Source organism: Oryzias melastigma, linkage group LG3 (genome assembly GCF_002922805.2).
Source record: "Oryzias melastigma strain HK-1 linkage group LG3, ASM292280v2, whole genome shotgun sequence".
NCBI lineage: Eukaryota > Metazoa > Chordata > Actinopteri > Beloniformes > Adrianichthyidae > Oryzias > Oryzias melastigma.
Window position 1 is genome coordinate 1,440,554 of NC_050514.1, and position 21,814 is coordinate 1,462,367.

The 21,814-nt window shown below is 38.7% G+C and overlaps 1 protein-coding gene across 3 annotated transcripts in view; it reads left to right on the forward strand.

The window, feature by feature from the left end:
• Positions 1–21,408, forward strand: part of mapk8ip1b (mitogen-activated protein kinase 8 interacting protein 1b) — a 54,000-nt gene extending 32,592 nt beyond the window's left edge. For all 3 annotated transcript variants that reach the window (XM_024296172.2, XM_036216647.1, XM_024296173.2), the window contains 10 exons: positions 3,438–3,692; positions 9,841–9,922; positions 14,183–15,313; positions 17,470–17,545; positions 17,740–17,912; positions 18,096–18,202; positions 18,332–18,448; positions 20,443–20,513; positions 20,726–20,824; positions 21,132–21,408. In XM_024296172.2, the coding sequence (XP_024151940.1) occupies positions 3,438–3,692; positions 9,841–9,922; positions 14,183–15,313; positions 17,470–17,545; positions 17,740–17,912; positions 18,096–18,202; positions 18,332–18,448; positions 20,443–20,513; positions 20,726–20,824; positions 21,132–21,204 (2,184 nt within the window). In that variant the 3' untranslated portion in view covers positions 21,205–21,408. The remainder of the gene's footprint in view (positions 1–3,437; positions 3,693–9,840; positions 9,923–14,182; positions 15,314–17,469; positions 17,546–17,739; positions 17,913–18,095; positions 18,203–18,331; positions 18,449–20,442; positions 20,514–20,725; positions 20,825–21,131) is intronic.
• Positions 21,409–21,814: the final 406 nt, after the last annotated feature.

Sequence of the window (21,814 nt, forward strand, 5' to 3'; positions counted from 1 at the left end):
ATGTTTTGCTTGCTCGTTGTTCCTAATAAAAGCTTGTCTTGTTATAAAGTTCTTTAAATATACAGTATAAACATATAAAAAATCAAAAAGACATTCAGATTTAAGATACTGTTAAACATCCTTCCATAGACTTTGTGTGTACAATACAACTACAGACAGCTACATATGTTTTCTTAAGTATAGGTTTAAGCCATTCGGCTCTCAGCCTTGTTTCTAGGTTTACTGTTTGACGTATTGGCTGCATTTCCCATGGTTGGGCTGCTCCCATTGGAAAGGAGCCGAGCATCACGGCATCTTCAGGGCAGCATTGTCTCCTTAGTGATCCTTAATGAGCCCCTTGTTGCTAAGCAACAAGGGTTAGAGCTCTCTTAAAGGGGCTGGCCGTTATTTGATGACATAAAAAGACAGAATAGCACACTACATTACCAGTTACTAGCTTTCTCGCCTAACAGAGAGGGGAGTAGAGGATAAGGCTGAGGAAGACTTATTAAAGGGAAAAAATGTAATGTCAGAGGTAGAAGAATTGAATTGACTCTTCTTCTTACGTAGGAGAAAGTTGGCTATATTTATTTTTTTTTTACTGATTGATTTTTTTTACAGATTGAATGAAGGGATATGGCATTAAATAGGAAAAAAAACGGCTACATTGAAAGGAGTGTGAAATATTTAGAAAATGACTGATAGGTAAAAAGTATAACTGTGAGACTGATGGAGCAGCAATTCAATTCAATTCAATTTCAATTCAATTCAATTTTATTTATATAGCCCAAAATCACAAAGAGATTTGCCTCATTGGGCTTCAAAATATAAACAATTGTTAAAAACTAAACAAACTACATAAACTGGTTATCCCTGCCCTTAGACCCTCCCTCCCGGTAAGGAAAAACTCCTAAAAAAACCTGAGTAAGGAAAAAAAAAAGAAACCTTAGGGATTCCCACATGAGGGAGAGATCCTATCCCAGGACGGACAGGCGATACCAGAACAGTTAAAGAAAAATTAGCTTCTACAACTACGTATCTAAGAGTTCATTCAGATAAAGCTGAGGGACGAGTGATGATGAAGTCCATAGTCAAGATGAAGCAGAAGTGCAGTCCACGACCAGGAGGAAAGATGACCCAGCAGGAATCACTCTCACTCAGAGATGCAGGATGGTGTCGGGGGCGTGGTCCACGGCCAAGAGTGGGAGCGTGGGCGATCCACCGGGCATCTGAAATCTCTCCCGCTCCCCAGAGGAGAGTGGGAAAGAAGAACAAGCCAATAGACAGATGGGTGGTGATATTTTACCTAAGATAGCCCTAGACCAGCCCAAAATTCTTAAAGATATTGAAAATGAATTTGACAGAAAAACACTTTTGTGAAATAAGATAAACAAAAGAAATGAAGACTTTAATGCATCACATTTGTTTTCTCTTGTGGCTTTGGACACTTTTTTCAAACACTTGCCTCAATTTGGCAGATACAGTACAAAGAATAATAAAAATAATGTATATATTGGCTGTAAAAATATATTTAAAAAAGGCTTACTATGGTTTTACTTTCACAGTTATATACTAATAAAGTTTCTGTTATTTTTAATTAAAGAACTTGATTGGAAAATGTATATATACACTACATTTTATTTTTAAAATACACGATTGCCTTTTAGATCTACTGGTCCCACTAACCATCTGTTCTAAGAATTTTTCAGTAAAATTTGACATTAAACAACATATAAAAGGAAAAAATATAAATAAATGAAAATATAGAAATGTTAGGTCAGGGCTCTGCAGCCTGAGTCTCCAGAGACATATGTGACTTCTTTATCCCCACATTGTGACGTTTTTGCTTTAAATGAAACATTCCATTAATTTGAATAACTAATGGGCTAGTTTATTTAGGTTTAGTTTTTTTTTTTTTTTAGCATGACAGACAGCTGATCAAAATGATGGTAAAAGGTTAAATCCATATTCACAGTGGTGTTTTGTTGAATATTCTTAAAGCACACAGATGTATCACCTACTGAACAACAGTGTCTAGTTGTTGTTCAGAGGCAAAGTTCTTAATTTATATACATAATTAAATTTGCAAATATGTATTTTTTTTAATTTGGAACTTGTAAATGCTGCTGTTAAAAGTAGAAAAAATATAAAATATTGATATTGAGAAAAATAAAACGGTTAGGACTTACTTCAGTAATTGTAAAATGTCAAATCTCAATTTTAGAAATTAATGGCTTTTTGGCCACAAACACAATAATGAAATTATATATATTTTTAATGGTGAAAGTGAGATTTTGCAGCATGCATTGGCTTTGGTTAGTTATGAACCTGACACAATTTCCTCTTTTAGTGTTAAAGCTCATAAACCTCTGTGTTTGGTGTTTCTTTTAGCATTATGTCAGGTTCCCCAATACTTCTGAGAAACTACATGTTTAATTTTCCTTTCTTCGTGGCTTATAGTCACATACATGTAACTAATATTTTCCTTTAGTTTTACTTTATTCTTCATTTTGTGGTGGTGGAGAATCATGATTTGTTTTAATACTGAGCTGTTCACATGTCTAGCATATTTCTTTTCAATCTGTATGCTGTTTCATTTGATCCTGCTGAACACGTACAGCACATGCAGAGTGAAATACCATTAAAGGCTTACCGGAGCCTCAGATGTTACAGCCAAAGCCAATAGAATGAACTGGTGGTGTCTGTGTGTGTTGTTTGTGCTTTACTGCAGGGATTGCAGTGCAACAGAAGGTAGAATTTACTGTCGTGTTTCCCCTTTGACCTACTGTCACACATTATCGTCTTGTTTGTCGTAGCCAAGTGGAATTTGTTTACAAGTCAATTCAAAATCAGATTGAAACCATAAACAGTAGTCACATAAAATGCTACACCTTTGAGTAATTACTGGTTCTAATGTCGTAATTTGGTTAAATGTGGTAATTTAAGTAAAACAAAGGTAAAAAATCATAACCTTTTTAGCCAAAACTGGAAATAATACTGGGCCAAACCCATGTCATGTGACCTATAGCTTGTACATAACCAATACCAGGTATGTGTCATACTGTTGTGATATAAAATGTAATAAACTAAATTATTTTTCGAGGAAATGGTCATACGGATCAGGACATAATTCCTCATGACAGCTTTTACAGAGATTCTAACCATATAAATATGATAGTTTTATGATCAATACATTTTGTTTCTTAAACTTAGAAATGAAAGGGTTTGAAAACGACTTTACTGCTTTACTGAAAACCCTCAAGGCATTTTTAATTGGGTCTTTGCTCTGAATTGGTTCAGCAGCCTACAGTTGGCAGTGAGAATGTTGTTGCTGATGACAGAGCTGCTTCCAATTGGCCGTCTCCGTCTCCACATCCTCTATGCCACATGGTGCTTCTCTATCTCTCCTCTCTCTATTCCAGTTTTGACTGATGGCATTTCTCGCCCAATCTCTGTAGGGCCGTGTGAGGGGGGGCACCAATAGCATGTCGGGGAGGGCGGAGCTGGGAGCAGTTGGCCAGCTTCAGGCAGAGATGCTGCATTTGGAGCTCATCGACGGAGCTGACAGTTACTGCGTTGATAAGGAGCCTTTAAAGGCATCTGCTCTCCCACCACCTGTCATCAAGGATCCTGCAGCACCTGTTACCATGGATACGTACAGACCCAAGAGACCCACAACCCTCAACCTCTTCCCCATCGTTCCACGGACACAGGTAGGATCTGGCTAACCAGCATCCACACAAACAGTTTCTGGCATTGATCTATAGAGAGGAATATTGTTGTCTGTGTTTGATCTTAAAGTCAAAGTGTTAGCATTTTATCATGGTGTTAATCAGGAAGAACAATGTGCATTAACACTGAATTCAGTCAAATAGCTTCTGTGACAGGATGTGTTTATCAGAATGAACAATAGCATCAATTGTCAAGTGACACCCCCCACCACCACCCCCACTTTGGTTACTGGCTGTGTTTGTGCATAAAATGCTGCTCGGGCTCGTGACTCGTGTTAACAGGCTCCTATGACAGTCTTTGTAAAGTTCAAGCTACAGGAGGAACTAGGGATAGAGGCGATTTGCAGCACTGTTCGGACTCAAAGGTTAGCTTAAAGACCCACTCCAAAGAAAATTATGTTTTTAGCATTTTCTTGTAGCATCTTTGTCATGATGGAGGATGTATATAAAGGAAACTATGATTCCCTCCTAAAACTCTGTTCTCCCTCATGGAAAATATCTTTCTTATCCCAGATAGCCTCCCTCCCCATCTGTACTCTGATTATACCTGCAACTCTCTCCAGGCATATTTCGATGAAAAAATTAAAACAATCCATCATCATCTTCATTCTTCAGACCAATCTGCCATCCCGCCTGACTCTTTTTCTGTGTCTAAAATATTCTCCTCTTTCCAGCTCCCAGACGCCAGTGAAATCAGCTCCCTCATTCAAAAATCCAAACCTTCAACTTGTCCATTAGATCCTCTCCCATCATCCCTGGTTAAATCTTGTCTCTCCTCTCTCCTTCCTTTTATTTCTGCCATTATTCATTCATCTTTAACGACTGGTATTGTCCCCTTACAATTCAAAACTGCTGCTGTTAAACCAATCCTAAAGAAACCTGGTTCAGATCCCAATATTTTTAGTAATTTCCGTCCAATCTCCAACTTGCCCTTTATCTGTAAAATCCTCGAAAAAGTAGTTGCCTCCCAACTCCATCATCACCTCAAGCAAAATAGTCTCTTCGAACCCTTTCAGTCTGGTTTCCGCCCTTCCCACAGCACAGAAACTGCTCTTGTTAAAATCACAAACGACCTTCTGCTGGCAGCTGATTCTGGACTCCTCACCATCCTTATCCTCCTTGATCTGAGTTCAGCGTTTGATACCATTTCTCACTCCATCCTCCTCCATAGACTTTCTTCCCTTGGTATCGCCTCCACCCCCCTCCGCTGGCTCCAATCCTATTTTTCGGGCCGTACTCAGTTCATTCAACTTAAATCATTCAAATCTCAGCCCTCTACCGTTTCCTCCGGTATTCCACAAGGTTCCGTCCTAGGCCCACTTCTTTTCATCACTTACCTCTTACCCCTTGGCAATATTTTCCGCAAATTCAACATCAGTTTTCATTGTTTCGCCGACGACACCCAGCTCTACCTATCCAGTAAGCCAGATTCTGCTCTCCCCCCTCCATCCCTCTCCTCATGCCTCTCTGAAATAAAAAACTGGTTCACTCTAAACTTTCTCAAACTCAATAGCGACAAAACAGAACTGCTTCTCATTGGCTCCAAATCCACCCTCACGAAAGCTCCAAGTTTAACTCTCCCCATCGATTCTTCCCTGGTTTCTCCATCCCCTCAAGTAAAGAGTCTGGGTGTCGTCCTTGACAGTACATTATCTTTCCAGTCCCACGTCAATAGCATTACTCGGTCTGCCTATTTCCATCTTCGTAACATTAACCGTCTGCGCCCCTCTCTCACTGTTCACTCCGCCTCAATCCTAGTTCACAGTCTGGTCACTTCACGTCTAGATTATTGCAATTCACTTCTTTCCGGTCTACCAAACAAAACCCTCAACAAACTTCAATTGGTCCAGAACTCAGCTGCCCGCATTGTTTCCAGAACTCCGTCATTTCACCATATCACTCCCGTCCTCCAGCAACTACACTGGCTACCCATTAAATTCAGAATCCAGTTCAAACTCCTTCTCCTCACCTTTAAATCCATTCACAACCTGGCTCCTCCCTACCTTGCTGATCTTCTCCATATCCACACTCCCTCCCGTTCTCTCCGGTCTTCTGCTTCTCTTCAGCTCACCGTACCTCCGGCCCGTCTAGCTACCATGGGGAGTCGAGCCTTCAGCCGCTCGGCTCCCAAACTTTGGAACTCTCTCCCTCCTGACCTCCGTGATATCAACTCTTTTCCTCTATTCAAATCCAGACTCAAAACTCACCTGTTTAAATCCGCCTTTTCACTTTGACCTAATACCCAATCTTCAGTCTGTTATTATTGTGTCTTGCTTTTATGTGTATTATTTTACTATTTTATTGCTATTTTACTGTCAAGTGTCCTTGGGTGTTTTGAAAGGCGCTATAAATAAAATTTATTATTATTATTATAAAAAAGCCTTTCTGAGTATTTATTTACTCAAATTATTGTGAATCAGGAGCAGATGAAAAAAAGCTTGCAGACGTACAAACTACAATCAGCGGGCCACAAGCTCCCTGCTCCACTCCATTCTGATGCATCCACCTGCTGACGAATAGGTCCATGTACGGCAGCCAAGCTAAAGCTTACAATTGTACGCCTGGATAGCTGTTATCTTGTGGCTGTAAGCTAGCGGGAGTGAGTGTAAACAAAGAAATAATGGAGAATGAGCACAGGCTTACTTCCACGCAATAATCCCGCCCACAACTCGGAGGGGGATTTCTGTCATTCCCAATAACACTTGAACACATGGGTGAGTAGGGCGGTAACCAACCCTGCAATCTTTCGATTGTAGGTCAAGTGCTCTACCTCTGCACCACGGCCGCCCTTTTGCTCCCCTCATGAAGCTCATGGTCCTTCCTGCTCATTATCCTGGATCTCTGACCTTTAAACTTGCTTCAACTATTAGCAGAAACTCATGTACCTTTTTCTTATTATAGATCTAGTGAATTTATGATTCAAAGTCCTTGGAAGTTTGCTTGCAGCTCAGTAAATACAGTAAAACAGTCACAAAAAAGATGAAGGACAGGAAAACACTCATGTGACATCACTGTTCAAGGGCTATATATAAGGCTGCAAAATATATGAACTTTAAAAAAACAGCTGTTACCCACTAGGCACAGACACATCTGTAAGATATCTAAATCATAGCTATTTCAAAGCTTATAGCTGTAGATATGCATCATGCATCTGACATCAGTTCAGAGAGATCTATTACATGTCACTGTTTAGATCTCAGCAGATTTGGGTTGTTTCTTCCCACCGAAAACAAGTTGTCTAGACAACTACAATAGAAGTATTTTAGTTATCTGATAGACATCTATGTATTAGATAACTAATAGACATGTGATTGACATAGATGTCTACAGGTGTAGATTTTCCCCTACTCCTTCCTATAGTTCAATAAACTTCTGTCTTCAAATTGCTCCTGTGACTTTGTACGGCCCCATGACAGTCTGGTGACCTGATCAGGGTGTACTCCACCTTCAACAGTAGCTGGATTGGAACCAGCAAACCTGTGGCCACAAAAAGGATTCAGTGGGCTGTAAAGATGAATGGATGGATGTAAAATTGCAGTATGGATTTTATTTATTTAAGTACTATAATAAACATCTTAAAATATCCCTAGATTGAAAGGCTATGAGTAGATTTGTAGTAGAGCTCAATATAAAGATATCTTTCAGAACACTCTTGGTAGACATCAAAATAGAGTAACAAAATAGTTGTCTGAGATCTCCTGTAGACATCTAAGGTAGGTATCTAATGACTCATTTCCACTGAGCGGTCCAGACCAGACTGGACTGAGATGGGCTGAGCGTTTCCATTACAAAATGGACCAGTTAAGCAGGACCGACTGGTACCATTTCCATTCCCTTGTTGAAAAAAAAATGGAATGGCGAAAAGGTTTTACGACAACCGCAAGCGTCTGACCAGCGCTTTTACCGGTTTGAGATCCAAACTGAAAGTTTTGTCCTCTTTTTGGCTGTATTCTTCTTCACAAACACACCCCCACCCCTAATCATCAAAAGCACTTCCGATCGTGCTTTGTGAAACATTTATTGAAGAACACCGGAGTGTTGCTCAACAGAAACTGGTCTGGTCCGTACTGCTCAGTGGAAATGAGTCATAATGGACACCTTGTGTCTAGTTGGAAGAGGGGATTTCTATGGAACTGACCAGCCATGACTTCAGGGTCACAGCTGCTGGGCACTTAAAACAATTAAACAAAGCTCCTTTATGATAGTTTTTAGACAAAAACGATATGTTCCATTCACTTTCCATTGCTGTGAAGGGTTACAGGGGCTGTTGGAGCTTGTCCCAGCTACTTCAGGATAAAGGCTGAGTTCACCCTGTCTGTTGTTTATAAAAAAATTTAAAAAAAAATGAGGATATACATATTTATCCAACTTAAAAAATCCACAATTTCTCCAAATGCTGCTCATGTGATCAGTGATGACATGATGACGACACAGTTGTCCTGTATTCAAACATAATAAGTCAGTTTAGTTTTAAAGGTGATACCAAGCAGACAGATATGTTTACCACACGTATTAATGAAGTCTAGTTGAAGCCGATTTCCATCACTGAACAGGCCGATTCACCGTTCTTTAAGCATTGATCTGTTCCTTGTTGTGTTGAGATACTGTGCTCTCGTATCAGTCATGCTGCCTCCCACCTGCTGAATCACTTGTTTCCGTGGCAACAGCCTCAACATCATACTCCTAAATAGGAAGTGAGTCATGCTCGGTGGGGGAAGAAAGGCGAAGGACATCTTTTTTTGGACACCTTGTCGTCACAGGAGTTTCCGTTTTCTTTCATCAGTTGAGAAAAATCTTTTTTTTTTTGGCTAGAAATCAAACCACACCCTTTCTCAACAACCGATCCAAAAAAAAAGAGTTATAAATAGTTTTAAATGGGGAGAACAGTCACTTGTATAATGTTTTTATTTAATGTTTTATTTTTCTAATTTTTCCTGTGAAATGTTTGTTTGCTTGGAACCATTCCTGGGATGTATTCTTAATATCTATTTCAGAGATCTGGAACTTCAAGCTTGGAGTCATATGTGGGTTTTTTATCTTTCCAATGTGACTCTGGCAGAGGGAAATTTAAATGATTCTTATTTTAAAATGTGACATTTTTCAGAGTAAAAGGCACAGCGAAAGTCAGTTAAGTCAACTCTGTAAGACTCCTGACTATGGTAGCCATAATGCTCAGACAATCAACAACCAGTGCAGCTTTGTATTTTACAGAAGATGTACTAAACATTTTGACGAATTATTGAGAAACCAACAGAAAATTGGTTGCAGCCCAACCAGAATTTGTATGGGTGTGCTGTCTATTTAAAAAAAATTAAAATAAGGTTCAACTTATGTCTGTAAAGTAGCGTGGGGCCTGGTAGCAGAAAAGATGGCGGCTGAAAAGCCAGAAGGAATTCCAAAACCGGAACGTCATAATACTCCACCCTCACCCCACTCCCAGAGACTGCTGCACATTTCGGTTAAAAAAAAGTTTTTTTTGTTTTTTTTTTTTGTTTTTTGGTTGAAAAAGATTAATATAACCGGCTACCCTAACAGATAGATTTTTGTGTTTTAAGCTTTGAACTTTTTAACCACCGTTTCTGTAACTAAATATAAATAAATGTAATATTGAATAAATGCTAACAATTATTGTGACAGATACGTAATTTTTTAATCATGCTAAATAAATTATTTCAGAATGAGTTGCTTCAAACATCTTTGATAGCAGCATAACATGATAAACACAAGATTAAAAAATAAACTTGACAAGAAATTTCTAAAATGTTTTGTTGTCGTTTCATTAAACCTGCTTTACAGAAGATTTTAACAAACATAAAAACCTCTGGATGAACATCAAGAATATTTTATCAGGATATTAAAAGCTGCTTCTGAGCCTAAGGGGGACCCGCACAGCCTGTGATAGCTGCTGGTCGGTTGAATAAAAGATTTGGTCCCTTTAAATGCACACCACGGAGCGTAGACAAAACCATCCCAACTCATTCATCACAATGAAAGGTTTGTGTGTGTGAGTGCATGCTGTGTAGTTTGAGTGAGTTTACACAGTGCACTCACCCAACTGCTCTTTCGCTCTAATTTTCTGCCCTTGCTCCCTTTACAAGTCCAATTCCAACCTTCCGTCTTTTCTTTTTAGGACACTTTGAACAATAACTCCTTTGGGAAAAAGTACAGCTGGCAGGAGAAGGTTTCCCGCTCGTCATCGCCTCCCAAAACAGGTGAGCTTCTCTACATCATTACAACACCTTTTAGAGGATCTGTCTGGGTTTAGGATGAAGCAGGGATGTATTTCACTGCATGAAAACTAGCTCTGCTTTGCACATACTAGAGGAAATGAGCAAACATTGGTGATTATTAGTAGTTTATAAGCCTTGAATTTAATGTTTGCTGGGTTAGGAAACAACCAGATGAAGGGAAGAAAGAACCCTTAGGAGTGGAAAAATGTAGATCTGATTGAGTATATGAATTAAACTTCCATACGGACTCCAAAGTATCTGTTTGATAAAACGAAAACTTCACAAAAAAAGTATTTATAATTGTTGGATAAATTTGCTCCAATTTGTCACAATCAACATTTTGTGGATTTTTTTTTACATTAGCCCCTCCCTTTTAATATGTGTGTTTTCTGCATATTTTTAATGATCTATATTAATATTTCAGCAAAATTACTTAAAAGGTAAATAAACATCAATGTGTCCTTGACAATCTGTCCAGCTGAAGCGTTCTACTGAATTTTAGCTCAGTAAATATTTTCTATTTTTTTTTCAAAGTTGCTTATAAAGTACAATGAAATATTTTAAAAACCCATTTTTTCAGTTAACCTAATTTGGAGTATTAAGGTCTTACTCATTGCACTAAAGCAGAGATCACTTTGATCGCTGTCAAAAATTTGAAACCACAAATATTTATTGTCAGTGCGTTAGAAAGAGCAGATTAAAAAAAATAAAAAATGGTTTAAGCCTGAAGTTTCAACTGCCCTTATGGATGGATACATGCTATCTGAGGAGCAAGAAATATGCAAACCTATGGGGTACACATGTGACCTACCTGAAATATCAAGGTCTTAGAGTACTTTCTGAGCATATAGAACAAAAATGTTCATGCACATTTTTCTATGGGCATGCTGCGGGCGACAGGTTGTACTTTAACTACAAGGAAAGGTAAGTAAGGGTAAAGTCAGTGAAATGCAGCCATGTTAGTGCAAGTTTTTCCTTTTTTAACCCCCCCAAGTTCTGCAGACTGCACAAGAGGCCTGTTAGTGCTGTTCACATGATAAGTGACTGCTACTTGCTGGTTCTGTGCTTTGACTGTCAGAAATGAGGAAAGTAGACAATCAGAGCGTAGTTTGTTTGGTGTCCTACGGGTGTCCGACAGGCACTTATGCATCACATGCACACCCCATGCGAGTTACAAAGGCTTTAGTATATTAGCTTTAATCAGGAAGACCCTTATATCTTTAGTATTAATTTATTCAAATTCATGCATAGATTAGTGTCACTCAGTGTAGTTAAAGACCTACTCAATAATCGTTTCATCTAATTTCAAAGTGTTCTTTCTATTCTGAATATGCAGTTTTCGAGGACATAGTTTTTGCAGAGCGGCCATAGTGCAATAGAAATGTGCGTCTAAGTTGGCATGGAAGTAACCCTACGCTGATATCCCAGCATTCCTTTGCTTACACTCTCTCCCAATAACTAACAGACCCTCACAAGCTAACATTAGCGTAGCAAAACAACGGCTAGCAATATCGGAGCTATCCGGCCGTACAGTTTTAAACCTGATAGCAGGTCAGACAAGGCAAACAAAGACGTACATCGATCTATTTGTCTGTAAGTAGATTAGAAGATTTTGGCCTGTTGCCATCTCTCAAACCTGAGCTTTTTTAAGCTGCGCATTTTTGATTGCTCATGATTCATCATAATTGAGTGAGACCTGGTGGCAGAAAAGATAGCGGCTGAAACTCATTAGGCGAATGGAAGTCCAAGACCGGAACATCAACACGCCCCCCATCCCACACCATAACTCCTTACAGGATCAACGTGAATCAGCTAATCTGCAGAAAAAAGAGGTTTACCGCTGGTAAGCAACACTTCAAAGCAGCTTTTCACCAATATGCAACATATTATTAATATAAAGTAATTTTTCATCGGTACAAAGCTGTTTTTCTCTGTGACAGAGCTGATTCACGTTGATTGCGCAAGCTAAGCGGTCAAACGTAAACACTGGTGTGGAGCTAAAGCTCCAATGTGAAAGTCTTAACAGTTTTACATATCTTTAGACCTTTAAACAAAGACGTTTTAATACCTTCTTTGGGTACATTTTAAGCTGAACACCTAAAAAAAGTTTTAATAAAAGTGGCTACAACTCTGAAATCTTGTGGAATTTCCGCTTCTGGCTAACGATCTGGCCACCATTTTGACTGCCACCAGGTCCTCTTGTCCCGATTCGAAAAAAGAAACACTCAGAAATGCAGTTTTAAATCTTAAATTATTTTATACATGCTCTCCATGATAAGGAAAACACTACAAGAATATGTTAAAAACACCAAAACATGATTTTCATTGGAGTGGGTCTGTAAAGGTTTAAGCCCAAAGAAAGAACTGTGGAACATTGACAGAACCCCATTTAGTTTACATGAGTGTACATACAGAAAGAAAATTAATCACAGTCCCAACTTTCTTTGAAAAATCGAATTCAGCTCATTCTAGCCTTCAGACTAATTCTGTTTTTTTTTATTTTAAGGCCTAAGTTTTAAGCAAAAAATACAATAAATATGCTTTTTTTTTATCACAAACATCATTAAATTTGTACTGTTCTCTGAATTACAAGAGATATTTCTCTGAATCATCTGTCATTTAAGGATAAAAGATCAGTGCTGCATCTTTCATACTGAAGACTAGTGCTGGGCGGTATGACGACACACATCGTGTGGGCAAAAGAAAAATGTCTATTGGATCATTTCTCTCCTATTGTTTTTGCTTATTTTTATTGCTGAACTTTAGTGCGAAAATATATATTCCTACTAAGAAATTTGAAACTGTTGTGCATTTTTAAAAAGAAAGTTTTTAATTTGTGACTATTTAGTTACATGTTTCTTTAAAAAAAAGTCAGAGAAAAGTAAGTAATGACATTTTTGTCTTTTTTTTCAGAGAATAACTGAAAATATACTTTATTTTATTATATTGTGATATATATCGTTATTGTGAAATAAAATAATTTATATCGTTATGTACATTTTTTTCATATTGCAGCACTTCTGAAGAATGATTTACACTGGTCCGTCTGCGGTTCGTCTCTGGTCCATCTAAATTACGTTGAGACAAAATTTAAAAAGTTCAATAATTAGTACTGATGTTTACATCGTCTCTGTCAAGTCTGCGTCTAACATCCGTCCCTCTGAAACACTAGTTTTTCATGGAATTTTATTTCCAATCCGTTGATGCATGGAAACAGGAAACAGGTCTGGGTTTCAAAATAAAACTTCTGTTGTACTTTCAAAATGAAGCTTTATACATTTTATATTTAAGGTGATAACACACGTTAACACCGCAAATAACACTGTCATCCATTTTCATCATGGACATTTATTTTGGAAGTACAAAGACATGACATAACTTATGACACAAAACGTGAATTTAACAAGGACTCGGTGAGGAAGGAGAGGACTGGTGGCGCTGCTCGGTGGTGACACGGATTCCTGTGGTTATTTGTTTTATGACTTTCTGACATCAAATCACTGTGCGAACCACTTCTGCTCAACTCTGACACAGCACTTTTAATATTCTAGATGATTTTCATCATGACTTGTACTGTATTTTGTTTGCTTTTACACTTGTACAGAGTCGTGTGCATCCACAATTGTAGTTATGCAGCCACTGGCAGTGAATCCAGGACACATTTCCTTTGGGACAGTAAAATGTATTTGATTTGATTGACATTTTGGCCTGACTGCCAAAGTTTTGGAGGTTGATGACATGGCAGGACAAACCACTCCTCCAGAAGCTAAGGGGGAGGCAGAATGGGCAACAGAGACAATGTAAACTAACTGATGGTTGTGAGTTGGATTCCCCATGCAATGCAACAGAGATTCACCGCAGACGGATCAGTGTAAATCAGCCATAATATGATCTAATGTCCTGGTTTCCTGGAAATGGATTATGACGTAACGTATGATATAACCCAGAAGTCACCTTATCTTAACTGCACTCTGATTTTGATGAGCAATGGGGATTTAACAATATAATCCTAACATTATCTAACCATTTCTGCTCCTCTCTCCTGCTTTGTGCCTTGCTTCCTACATTTGCGCGTCTGTGCATTTGCTGCCATGTCGTTCCTCATCTCTTTGCATTCTGCTGTCTGTCACGTCTGCATCATGTACATTAACGCCGTCTGTGTGTCTGCTCTTTGCCTGTGCGTGTGTGTCTGCGTGTGCGTGGCTGTTTGTACGCTTGCGTTTGTGTTTGTTCCTCCTGCAGGTGACCTCACTCCCCCACGAGAGCACAGCTGCCTGAGCGACGAGGACAAGGTTCAGGCCGCACAAACCAAAGACCGCGGGACTTCCACGGATGCCCCCTGCAGACACAGCAGCACAGCAGCGCACAGCACATGTGGGGGGGCTGCCACTCGTTCAAAGCTGCAGGAGAAGCCGCCTGCACCTCCACCACCCCTGAACTACACACCAGCTCCTCTATACCCCTCCGGTAAGGGGGATGGCAGTGGACACCAACGGGAGAGAATTCGATACCAGACAGACGTTTGTTTAGAGCCCACGGAGGAGATTTACCTGACCCCTGTGCAGCGCTCCACTGAACTTCTGGAACCCCCCAATGTGCCGGACAGGCCCTTCCTCTCCCAGCAGACTGAGCAAGGACGAATGTCCATAAGTTCGGATACAGAGGGGCCGCCTCCTTATCAACCCCTTCCAGACCGGACCAACCCCTCCATTTTTGAGGAGGACGAGTTCTATCTTCCTCCACCTTCGTATGCTTCCTGTGTTGAGTCTCTCATCACACCCCCGAACATGGCGGAGTCAGATCACTCCTCTCTTGCACTGGACCTGAGCTCAAAGGGTGCGGGGACTGCAGCCGGGGTCATGCTGAGAGCCGGCTCCTCCGTGGAGTACGTGGACGCCACGGATGATAGCTACTGCGGAGAGGACGAGGACGTGGACAGCATAGTACTGGACAGACACATGAGGGAACGCAAGTGGGGAGGGAAAGGAGACGGGGGCGGTAGCAAATCTGTCCCGTTCAGGACTTCCATGAACACAGAAGCAAACGGCCTGTCGTATGACACGGTCAAGTACACTCTGGTGGTTGATGAGCACGCTCAGTTGGAGCTCGTCAGCCTGCGACAGTTCTACCAAGGCTACAGCGACGATAGTGACTCCGCCACGGTCTACGACAACTGCGTGTCTTCCCCTTACGAGTCGGCGATTGGCGAAGAGTATGAGGAAGTTGACGAGGAAGAGGAGCATGATGTTCAGACTGGAGTGGTGCGGAGAGAAGCCACAGCTTGTCTCTCTGAAGACTCCACACCTGAGGCAGACCTGCACTTCTCCAAGAAGTTCCTGAACGTCTTCATGAATGGTCGCTCCAGCTCCTCCAGTAAGTCCATCCGAAAATGAGAAATCCATTGAGAAATGTCTCCAAACATAAATTTCTTATATTGTAACGTATAAAAATCCAATGCCCAGGACTTCAGTTTCAGTTTTTCAGTTTATTTTGAACACTATTAAAACAATAAAACAGTCAAACAAGAAACAAAAGAGTAACCAAAAGAACAGTACACACTTGATATAGTGTTCAAAAAGGGGTGGGAGGAAGTTAAAAAACTTATTTAATCCCACCCTCTTAGCTAATTTAAATAATGCTACTCAAGCCTATCAACTTACTTTGTCTCAATAAAGGAAAAAAAGTCACAAAGAAAGAAAAACAGCATACACACAGCATACACACAGCATACACACACGGAAGAGAAAAGAAAAAAAGATCCATATATATGTAAACACCCGTACACAAATGTATATACACTTATATGCCTGTACACTTACATATATGCACTAATCACTATACATCCACAATAGCCCCTATGACTTAGTTTTAGAATTTTCTAGAGATTTTGTAGAAAATCTATGAACATTTGTAACTTATTTATCAATATTAACTGTTCTACTCTGTTTCACTTCATAAGGATTAGTCTTCTCCCATCCCAAGGTAAAAGGTCTTTAGCTGATGAAGCAGAACAACAGAGATCATTTGGGAGTTAGTTTGCTGCTACAGCACTAAATTCATTCACATGGCTGCTTCAGCTCTGTCAGATTTTGTGTATTAACTAAAGCTCTAGATTGCAGTGACATCAGTAAAGAAATGGGGCAATGGCAACGTTCAGGATATATTTTTTAGAGAACACTAAATCCTGGTCAATCTGAGGCTATGTCCACCTCCCAACGGTGGAGAATAGAAGCTGCAAGCTTGCTGCTTTGTTGATGTGGCCATCAGTGTTCTGACAGCAGAACATTCAGTGTGATGATGCAGCAGGTCAGGAACTAAACCTCCTGGCTGACGGGACTCCAAGCCAACGGGTTTAGAACCCCTGGGCTAATGCTTTAGTAACAACAGCCCTTGTGCTATCCTATGGGGTCCAGATGAGCCTTGACTTACATTGAGGTGTGATCCATCCCATGACAAATGTTGATGATGGTGGACAGGACTTCATGTCTACCACGGACACCAGTGGCAATCAAAAATCATAAAAAAATAAGTTCAGGACTGTCTTGTGGGGTCCAGATGACCCCACTCCCAACATCAACATACCTAGGATAGCACAAGGGTGACGAGTGGATACGGCCTTGTTGCATGAGACAGGTTCCAGCGAACATTTGTTCTATACAGAAGGTTACTTAGGAGGGAAATGGGTGAGGCAAAAGCCTTGTTTCCACTGAGAATTAATAGTCCTGGTCATTGTGGAGTGTAATGCCCATCATCTGTAATGTTTCTGTTTAAAAGAAAAAAACATCTATCTAGTGCCCTGGATTTTAAAGGCAATTCGGACACAAATTACATTTAAACACATTTTTTTGTTCAAAACTGTTCGGTTGCAATGCATTGTGGTCTATATTTGCTAATCTAGTGAGCATCGATGCATGCTAGTTTTTCACAAAGACTTCTGGGAAATCTTTAGTGCACTCGATTTTGGAATTGGTAGATTCAGACAGCACTAGAAAATGGTGAATGCACTTTAAAGTGCACTATACTGTTGATTAGGGGGGAATTCAGACATAGCTCCAGTTTGTATTGTTGAACTAGTCATTTTGCAATCATTCTCTAAAAAGAAGAGAAAACCACGCATTGGAAAAACTAAATCTTTAGTAAGCAAAAAGACCCGCATTTCAAGAGAAATATCTTATTTTCTGTCTTGCAGGAAATATAATCTTAAGAAAGTTTTCAATAGCAAAATAATATTAGTTTAAGACGACATGTCTTAGTGAATAGATTTTTTCTTAGAATAGGATTTTTTGGTAAAATAATATTGTTTTTACCCCATTGGCAGATTTTATTTAGCTTATTTAAAGCAAGTTTTTCAAATTTGAAGTACTTTATTCCAGGGATTACCATTGTGAAAAGTTTTATAATATGTGCAACGTTCTGGAACTGTGTGAGCTCTTGAAAATTTAGGATTTTACGTGAACTTTAATTCTGGCTGTCCTTTGTTCCTCCTTTGCTCCAGTTTTTCACCTTTTCTCAATTTGTTTGTTTTGAAGGTGCGGAGTCCTTCGGCTTGTATACCTGTGTCATAAACGGAGAGGAGAAGAATCAGACCCACAGAGCGGTGTACAGGTAACATCAGACACAAAGCTGATGTCAAAACGCTTCTAAAGACAGTAGGATTATTAAAAACCAACTAAATCAAATCTTCCATGACAAAAGACTTAATTCTAATAATTTAGTCTAATGAAATTCAGTTTTAGAGGATGAGTTTTTCACGTTACCGATTAGGTTGCAGGTATGAGCTGAAATATGCGTCTTTGCAGGTTTGTACCTCGGCACGACGATGAGCTGGAGCTGGAGGTGGATGACCCGCTGCTGGTGGAGGTTCAGGGAGAGGATTACTGGTATGAGGGCTACAATATGCGAACTGGTGCACATGGGATTTTTCCAGCTTACTATGCTATGGAAGTGACCAAGGACATGGAGAGCTACAAAGGTATAAATGCTACTGGAAACATATAACTGTCAATAGTTCACATGTAATATTAATTTGTTATTTCAAAACTATCCACAAAGATGATGAATTGTTAGATATATGAAATATTTTTTACATTGCATATATTTAATCTACAGTGACCCCTTTCTGTGTGTCATTTAATTGACGATTTTTTCTCTACAGTGGTAAAGAGCGATGAATGGATGGAGAGATATCACCTGAAGTTCCTGGGATCAGTTCAAGTGCCCTACCACAAAGGAAACGATGTCCTGTGTGCCGCTATGCAGAAGGTAGATACGCTGCAGCTGCACGCATCCTTACATCTTTAGAAAAATTGAGCCATGGAGATCAAATTTACCTGCTGAGTGAAACATATGCACAACTTTTTTAACCATTTTTGAAATCATCTCTTTTTTTAGATCGCCACCAACAGAAGGATGACTGTGAAATACAACCCCCCTTCATCCTGCATCCTGGAGATCAGTGTGAAAGGCATCAAGCTTGCAGTTCAAGAGGATTACTATGCCTCTGACAGAGTAAGAGACTCACTGATCCTCCTTTGACTAACTGGAATGAAGCAGGTACAGGAAATGGAGATCTAGCAAAACTCCAGCTGCTTCTATAAAGACTAAATGTCTCCCTCTAGTGGCTGTAAACCAAAACTACAACAAAAATTACCTTTTGAAAAGCTTTAGGTTTTCAAGTGTTCCTTAAAACAATGTGGTTTAAATTGCATTTTTATTTTTAAAAAAAATATTAAAGAATGATAACTGCTGTTCTTTTATAGTTTTTTTCTGTAGTAAATGATGGGAAACTACAGTGACCCTGAAGTGGAAATGACACTTATAAAGCACTTAATGCAAAAACATAAAAAAATATGACAATTAAAAAGCTAAACAAATAATAAACTTTATATTTTAACAAACAAAATACAATTCCAGAAATCAAAGCACATAAAAAAACTCAATAAAAATGAAACGTTAGAAAACACATGTGATTTCTAGAAAACATAATGAAATGTAAGAAAAAAAAGTAGGCACCATGGGATATCACTGATTGGATGATGATGTTTGACTTTTTTTAGAAGCATCTTCAATGTCTGCATAATAATTAAACTTTTTGGGTTAGCATATTCAGTATCACTTCATACTAAATAACTTTCAGCTGAAAAGATGGCCAGACATCCTCATCCAATCAGTGATGTCCTATAGTACCTACATTTTCTGGTTTCCTGTTGTGTTTTGTTTTGTAACATTTCATTTTGATTTCTGAAAATTGCTTTTGTTTTCTGAAATTAAATTTTTAGATTTTGAAAATATATTTTGATGGATAGATTTTTTTTTTTAATTTGTTTTGATTTGAACCTCAGGGCCACCGTAGTAGACTGTTACTAGTACAGGCTGTATTAGTAACAGTCTACTACGAATTCCTCCCCCACTCACTTTGTAGTGCTTTCACCATTTTGTAGTTCTGTCTGAATCTACCATTCCAAAAGGCTTTCTGTAGTGCACTAGAAGTTTCTCAGAAGTCATTGTGAAAAACTAGCATACCTTGATGCTCACTATATTAGTGAATATAGACCACAATGCATTGCAGGTTTTTCTTTTGCAAAAAAAAAGGTGTTTGAATGCAATTTTTTAATAAGCCTTCCACATTTTCACTATTAGAACACTGGAGTCACAAATGGGTGTCGTGAAATATTCACATTGATTCAATTTTTACTTCATGAAATCTGTGACATAATATCCAGCGTTAAGCAAAATGATCGAAAGTGAGCATCGTGTCTACAGTACTTTTATAATCCAGAGCACCAAACCGGCCCGACTTTTTATAGTTTTTTAATAGTTAGGGTGAGAGTTTGAACATAGCCTTAGATTTTGCATAGACTGACTCTAGAACAGGGGTGTCAAACTCAATCGCACAGGGGGTCCAAAATCCAAAACACACCGAACAGGATCAGCATTTATCGAACACAATGAAACAAAACAGGCAGGGATATTATTCCAGAATAAATCAACTTTAACCTTAAATAACTTTTAATATTCTACTCTCCATGAAAATAGATTTTTTTGAAAATTATACAAATTAAAAATAAACTGAATGTTAAAAGAACAAAAAAAACACTTAAATATATTTACTTTTACGTCATTTTATATAAAAAAAATTCACTAATGCAAAAGATTGATCTCCAAAAAATATATCCTATTAAAATTATACAAATGTCAAGATAAAAAATAAAATTGGCCCGTTAATAATAATAATAAAATAAAATGATCTGGGGGGGGCTGGATATAATTACCCAGAGTGCCCCGGGCTTCGACTTTGACATGTGCTCTAGAGTGACTCTAGTCATTAGTTTAGAAGTATTTGTGGTGCATTTAAGGGAATTTTAGCCGTGGCATGAATTAGTACAATGTCACAAATATTAATATTTAATCTAAAGTTCAAATCATTTCCAATAAGCAGAGCCAGACACTTAAAAGTGAAACTTTTTTATTTTTAACTTAAATTTTCTGTGTCTTGTCCACAGAGTAACGAGGGCAGTCACTTTTTCCAGCTGAAGAACGTCTCTTTTTGTGGCTATCATCCAAAAAACAGCAAGTGAGTACAAACCAGTTATGATACTTTACAGCTCTTCTCTTCTTTGTGTGCAGAGACATAGACTCCCCACTAAGTGTCAGTAGAATACAAGCCAGCAACAGAACCATTAGTGAGCTGACAGCAGAAAAAAACCTTTATTAGTATCTAAATTCTTAAATGTTTTTTTTTTCTACATTTCCTTGTCTTAAAATATCTTTATTTCTCCGGATTAGATATTTTGGTTTCATCACTAAGCACCCAGCAGACCAGCGATTTGCCTGCCATGTTTTTGTTTCTGAAAACTCCACCAAACCTCTGGCGGATTCAGTAGGGTGAGTGCGCTTTCTGCTTTTTGACACCCATAAATCCACATCAAACTGTTGAAACTCTTTATAAATCAAGTATTTTTGACTAAAAAAGTAAAACATTGGATCAATTAACAAAATTCGTGCAATTTGTTACATTTAAAATGATTAGTTTTCATCAAATTAAAAGTTAATGGTTTAATCAACTCAAAAATGTAATTTGATTATAATTAATATTTTAAAAGCAATAAGAGTTAATTGATCCAATGTATTATTAAGGATTTCAACTTATAGATCTAAAAAAAATCTCATGTTTTTGGTTTTGTTTTTCTAGGAAAGCCTTTCAGTTGTACTACAAGGAATTTGTGGAATTCTCATGCCCCACGGAGGACATTTACCTGGAATAACTGCAAGGGTGTACAGCGCTGTATCATAGCAGAACTTTGCATGAAGGACAGACAACCTGAAGAACCACAAGATAGCTCTCATATCCATTCTAGTGGAGAAGAAGACAGAAAGAAGAAATAACCGTCTGTACAGCAACAAGGGTTGAACGTGAGCCAAAGATGGAGTATGTTCTGAGAAAAATATGTACCATTGTGTTGCCAACACCTGACAGGTATTTTTCCAAATCTTTGTTAGTGCTAGACAAACTGAATTATCGTCATCACGAGCCGTACAAGTGAAAAGATTAGAGGAACTGCTCCGCCTTGTCCATCCACTTCTGATGGGAAAACTATGTGCCATCTTCACCGATCATCTTTAACCCTTTATCACTTGTAGCGTCACCGGTGTCGCTTAAACACGAAACCATTGACGTACTGTCTTTTCAACTGTTGGCACGATCAACGTCATTCCAGTAGATTTTGAAGGAGAAAAGCCGCTTTTCTCCTTCAAAATCTACTGGAATGATGTTGATCGTGTACAAATAAAGATATTGTAAATTCGAAGAATATAAAGACTGGAGCTCTGGTGTTAAAGGGTTAATATGTTTTAAAATAATGGCTAAAGGTGTGT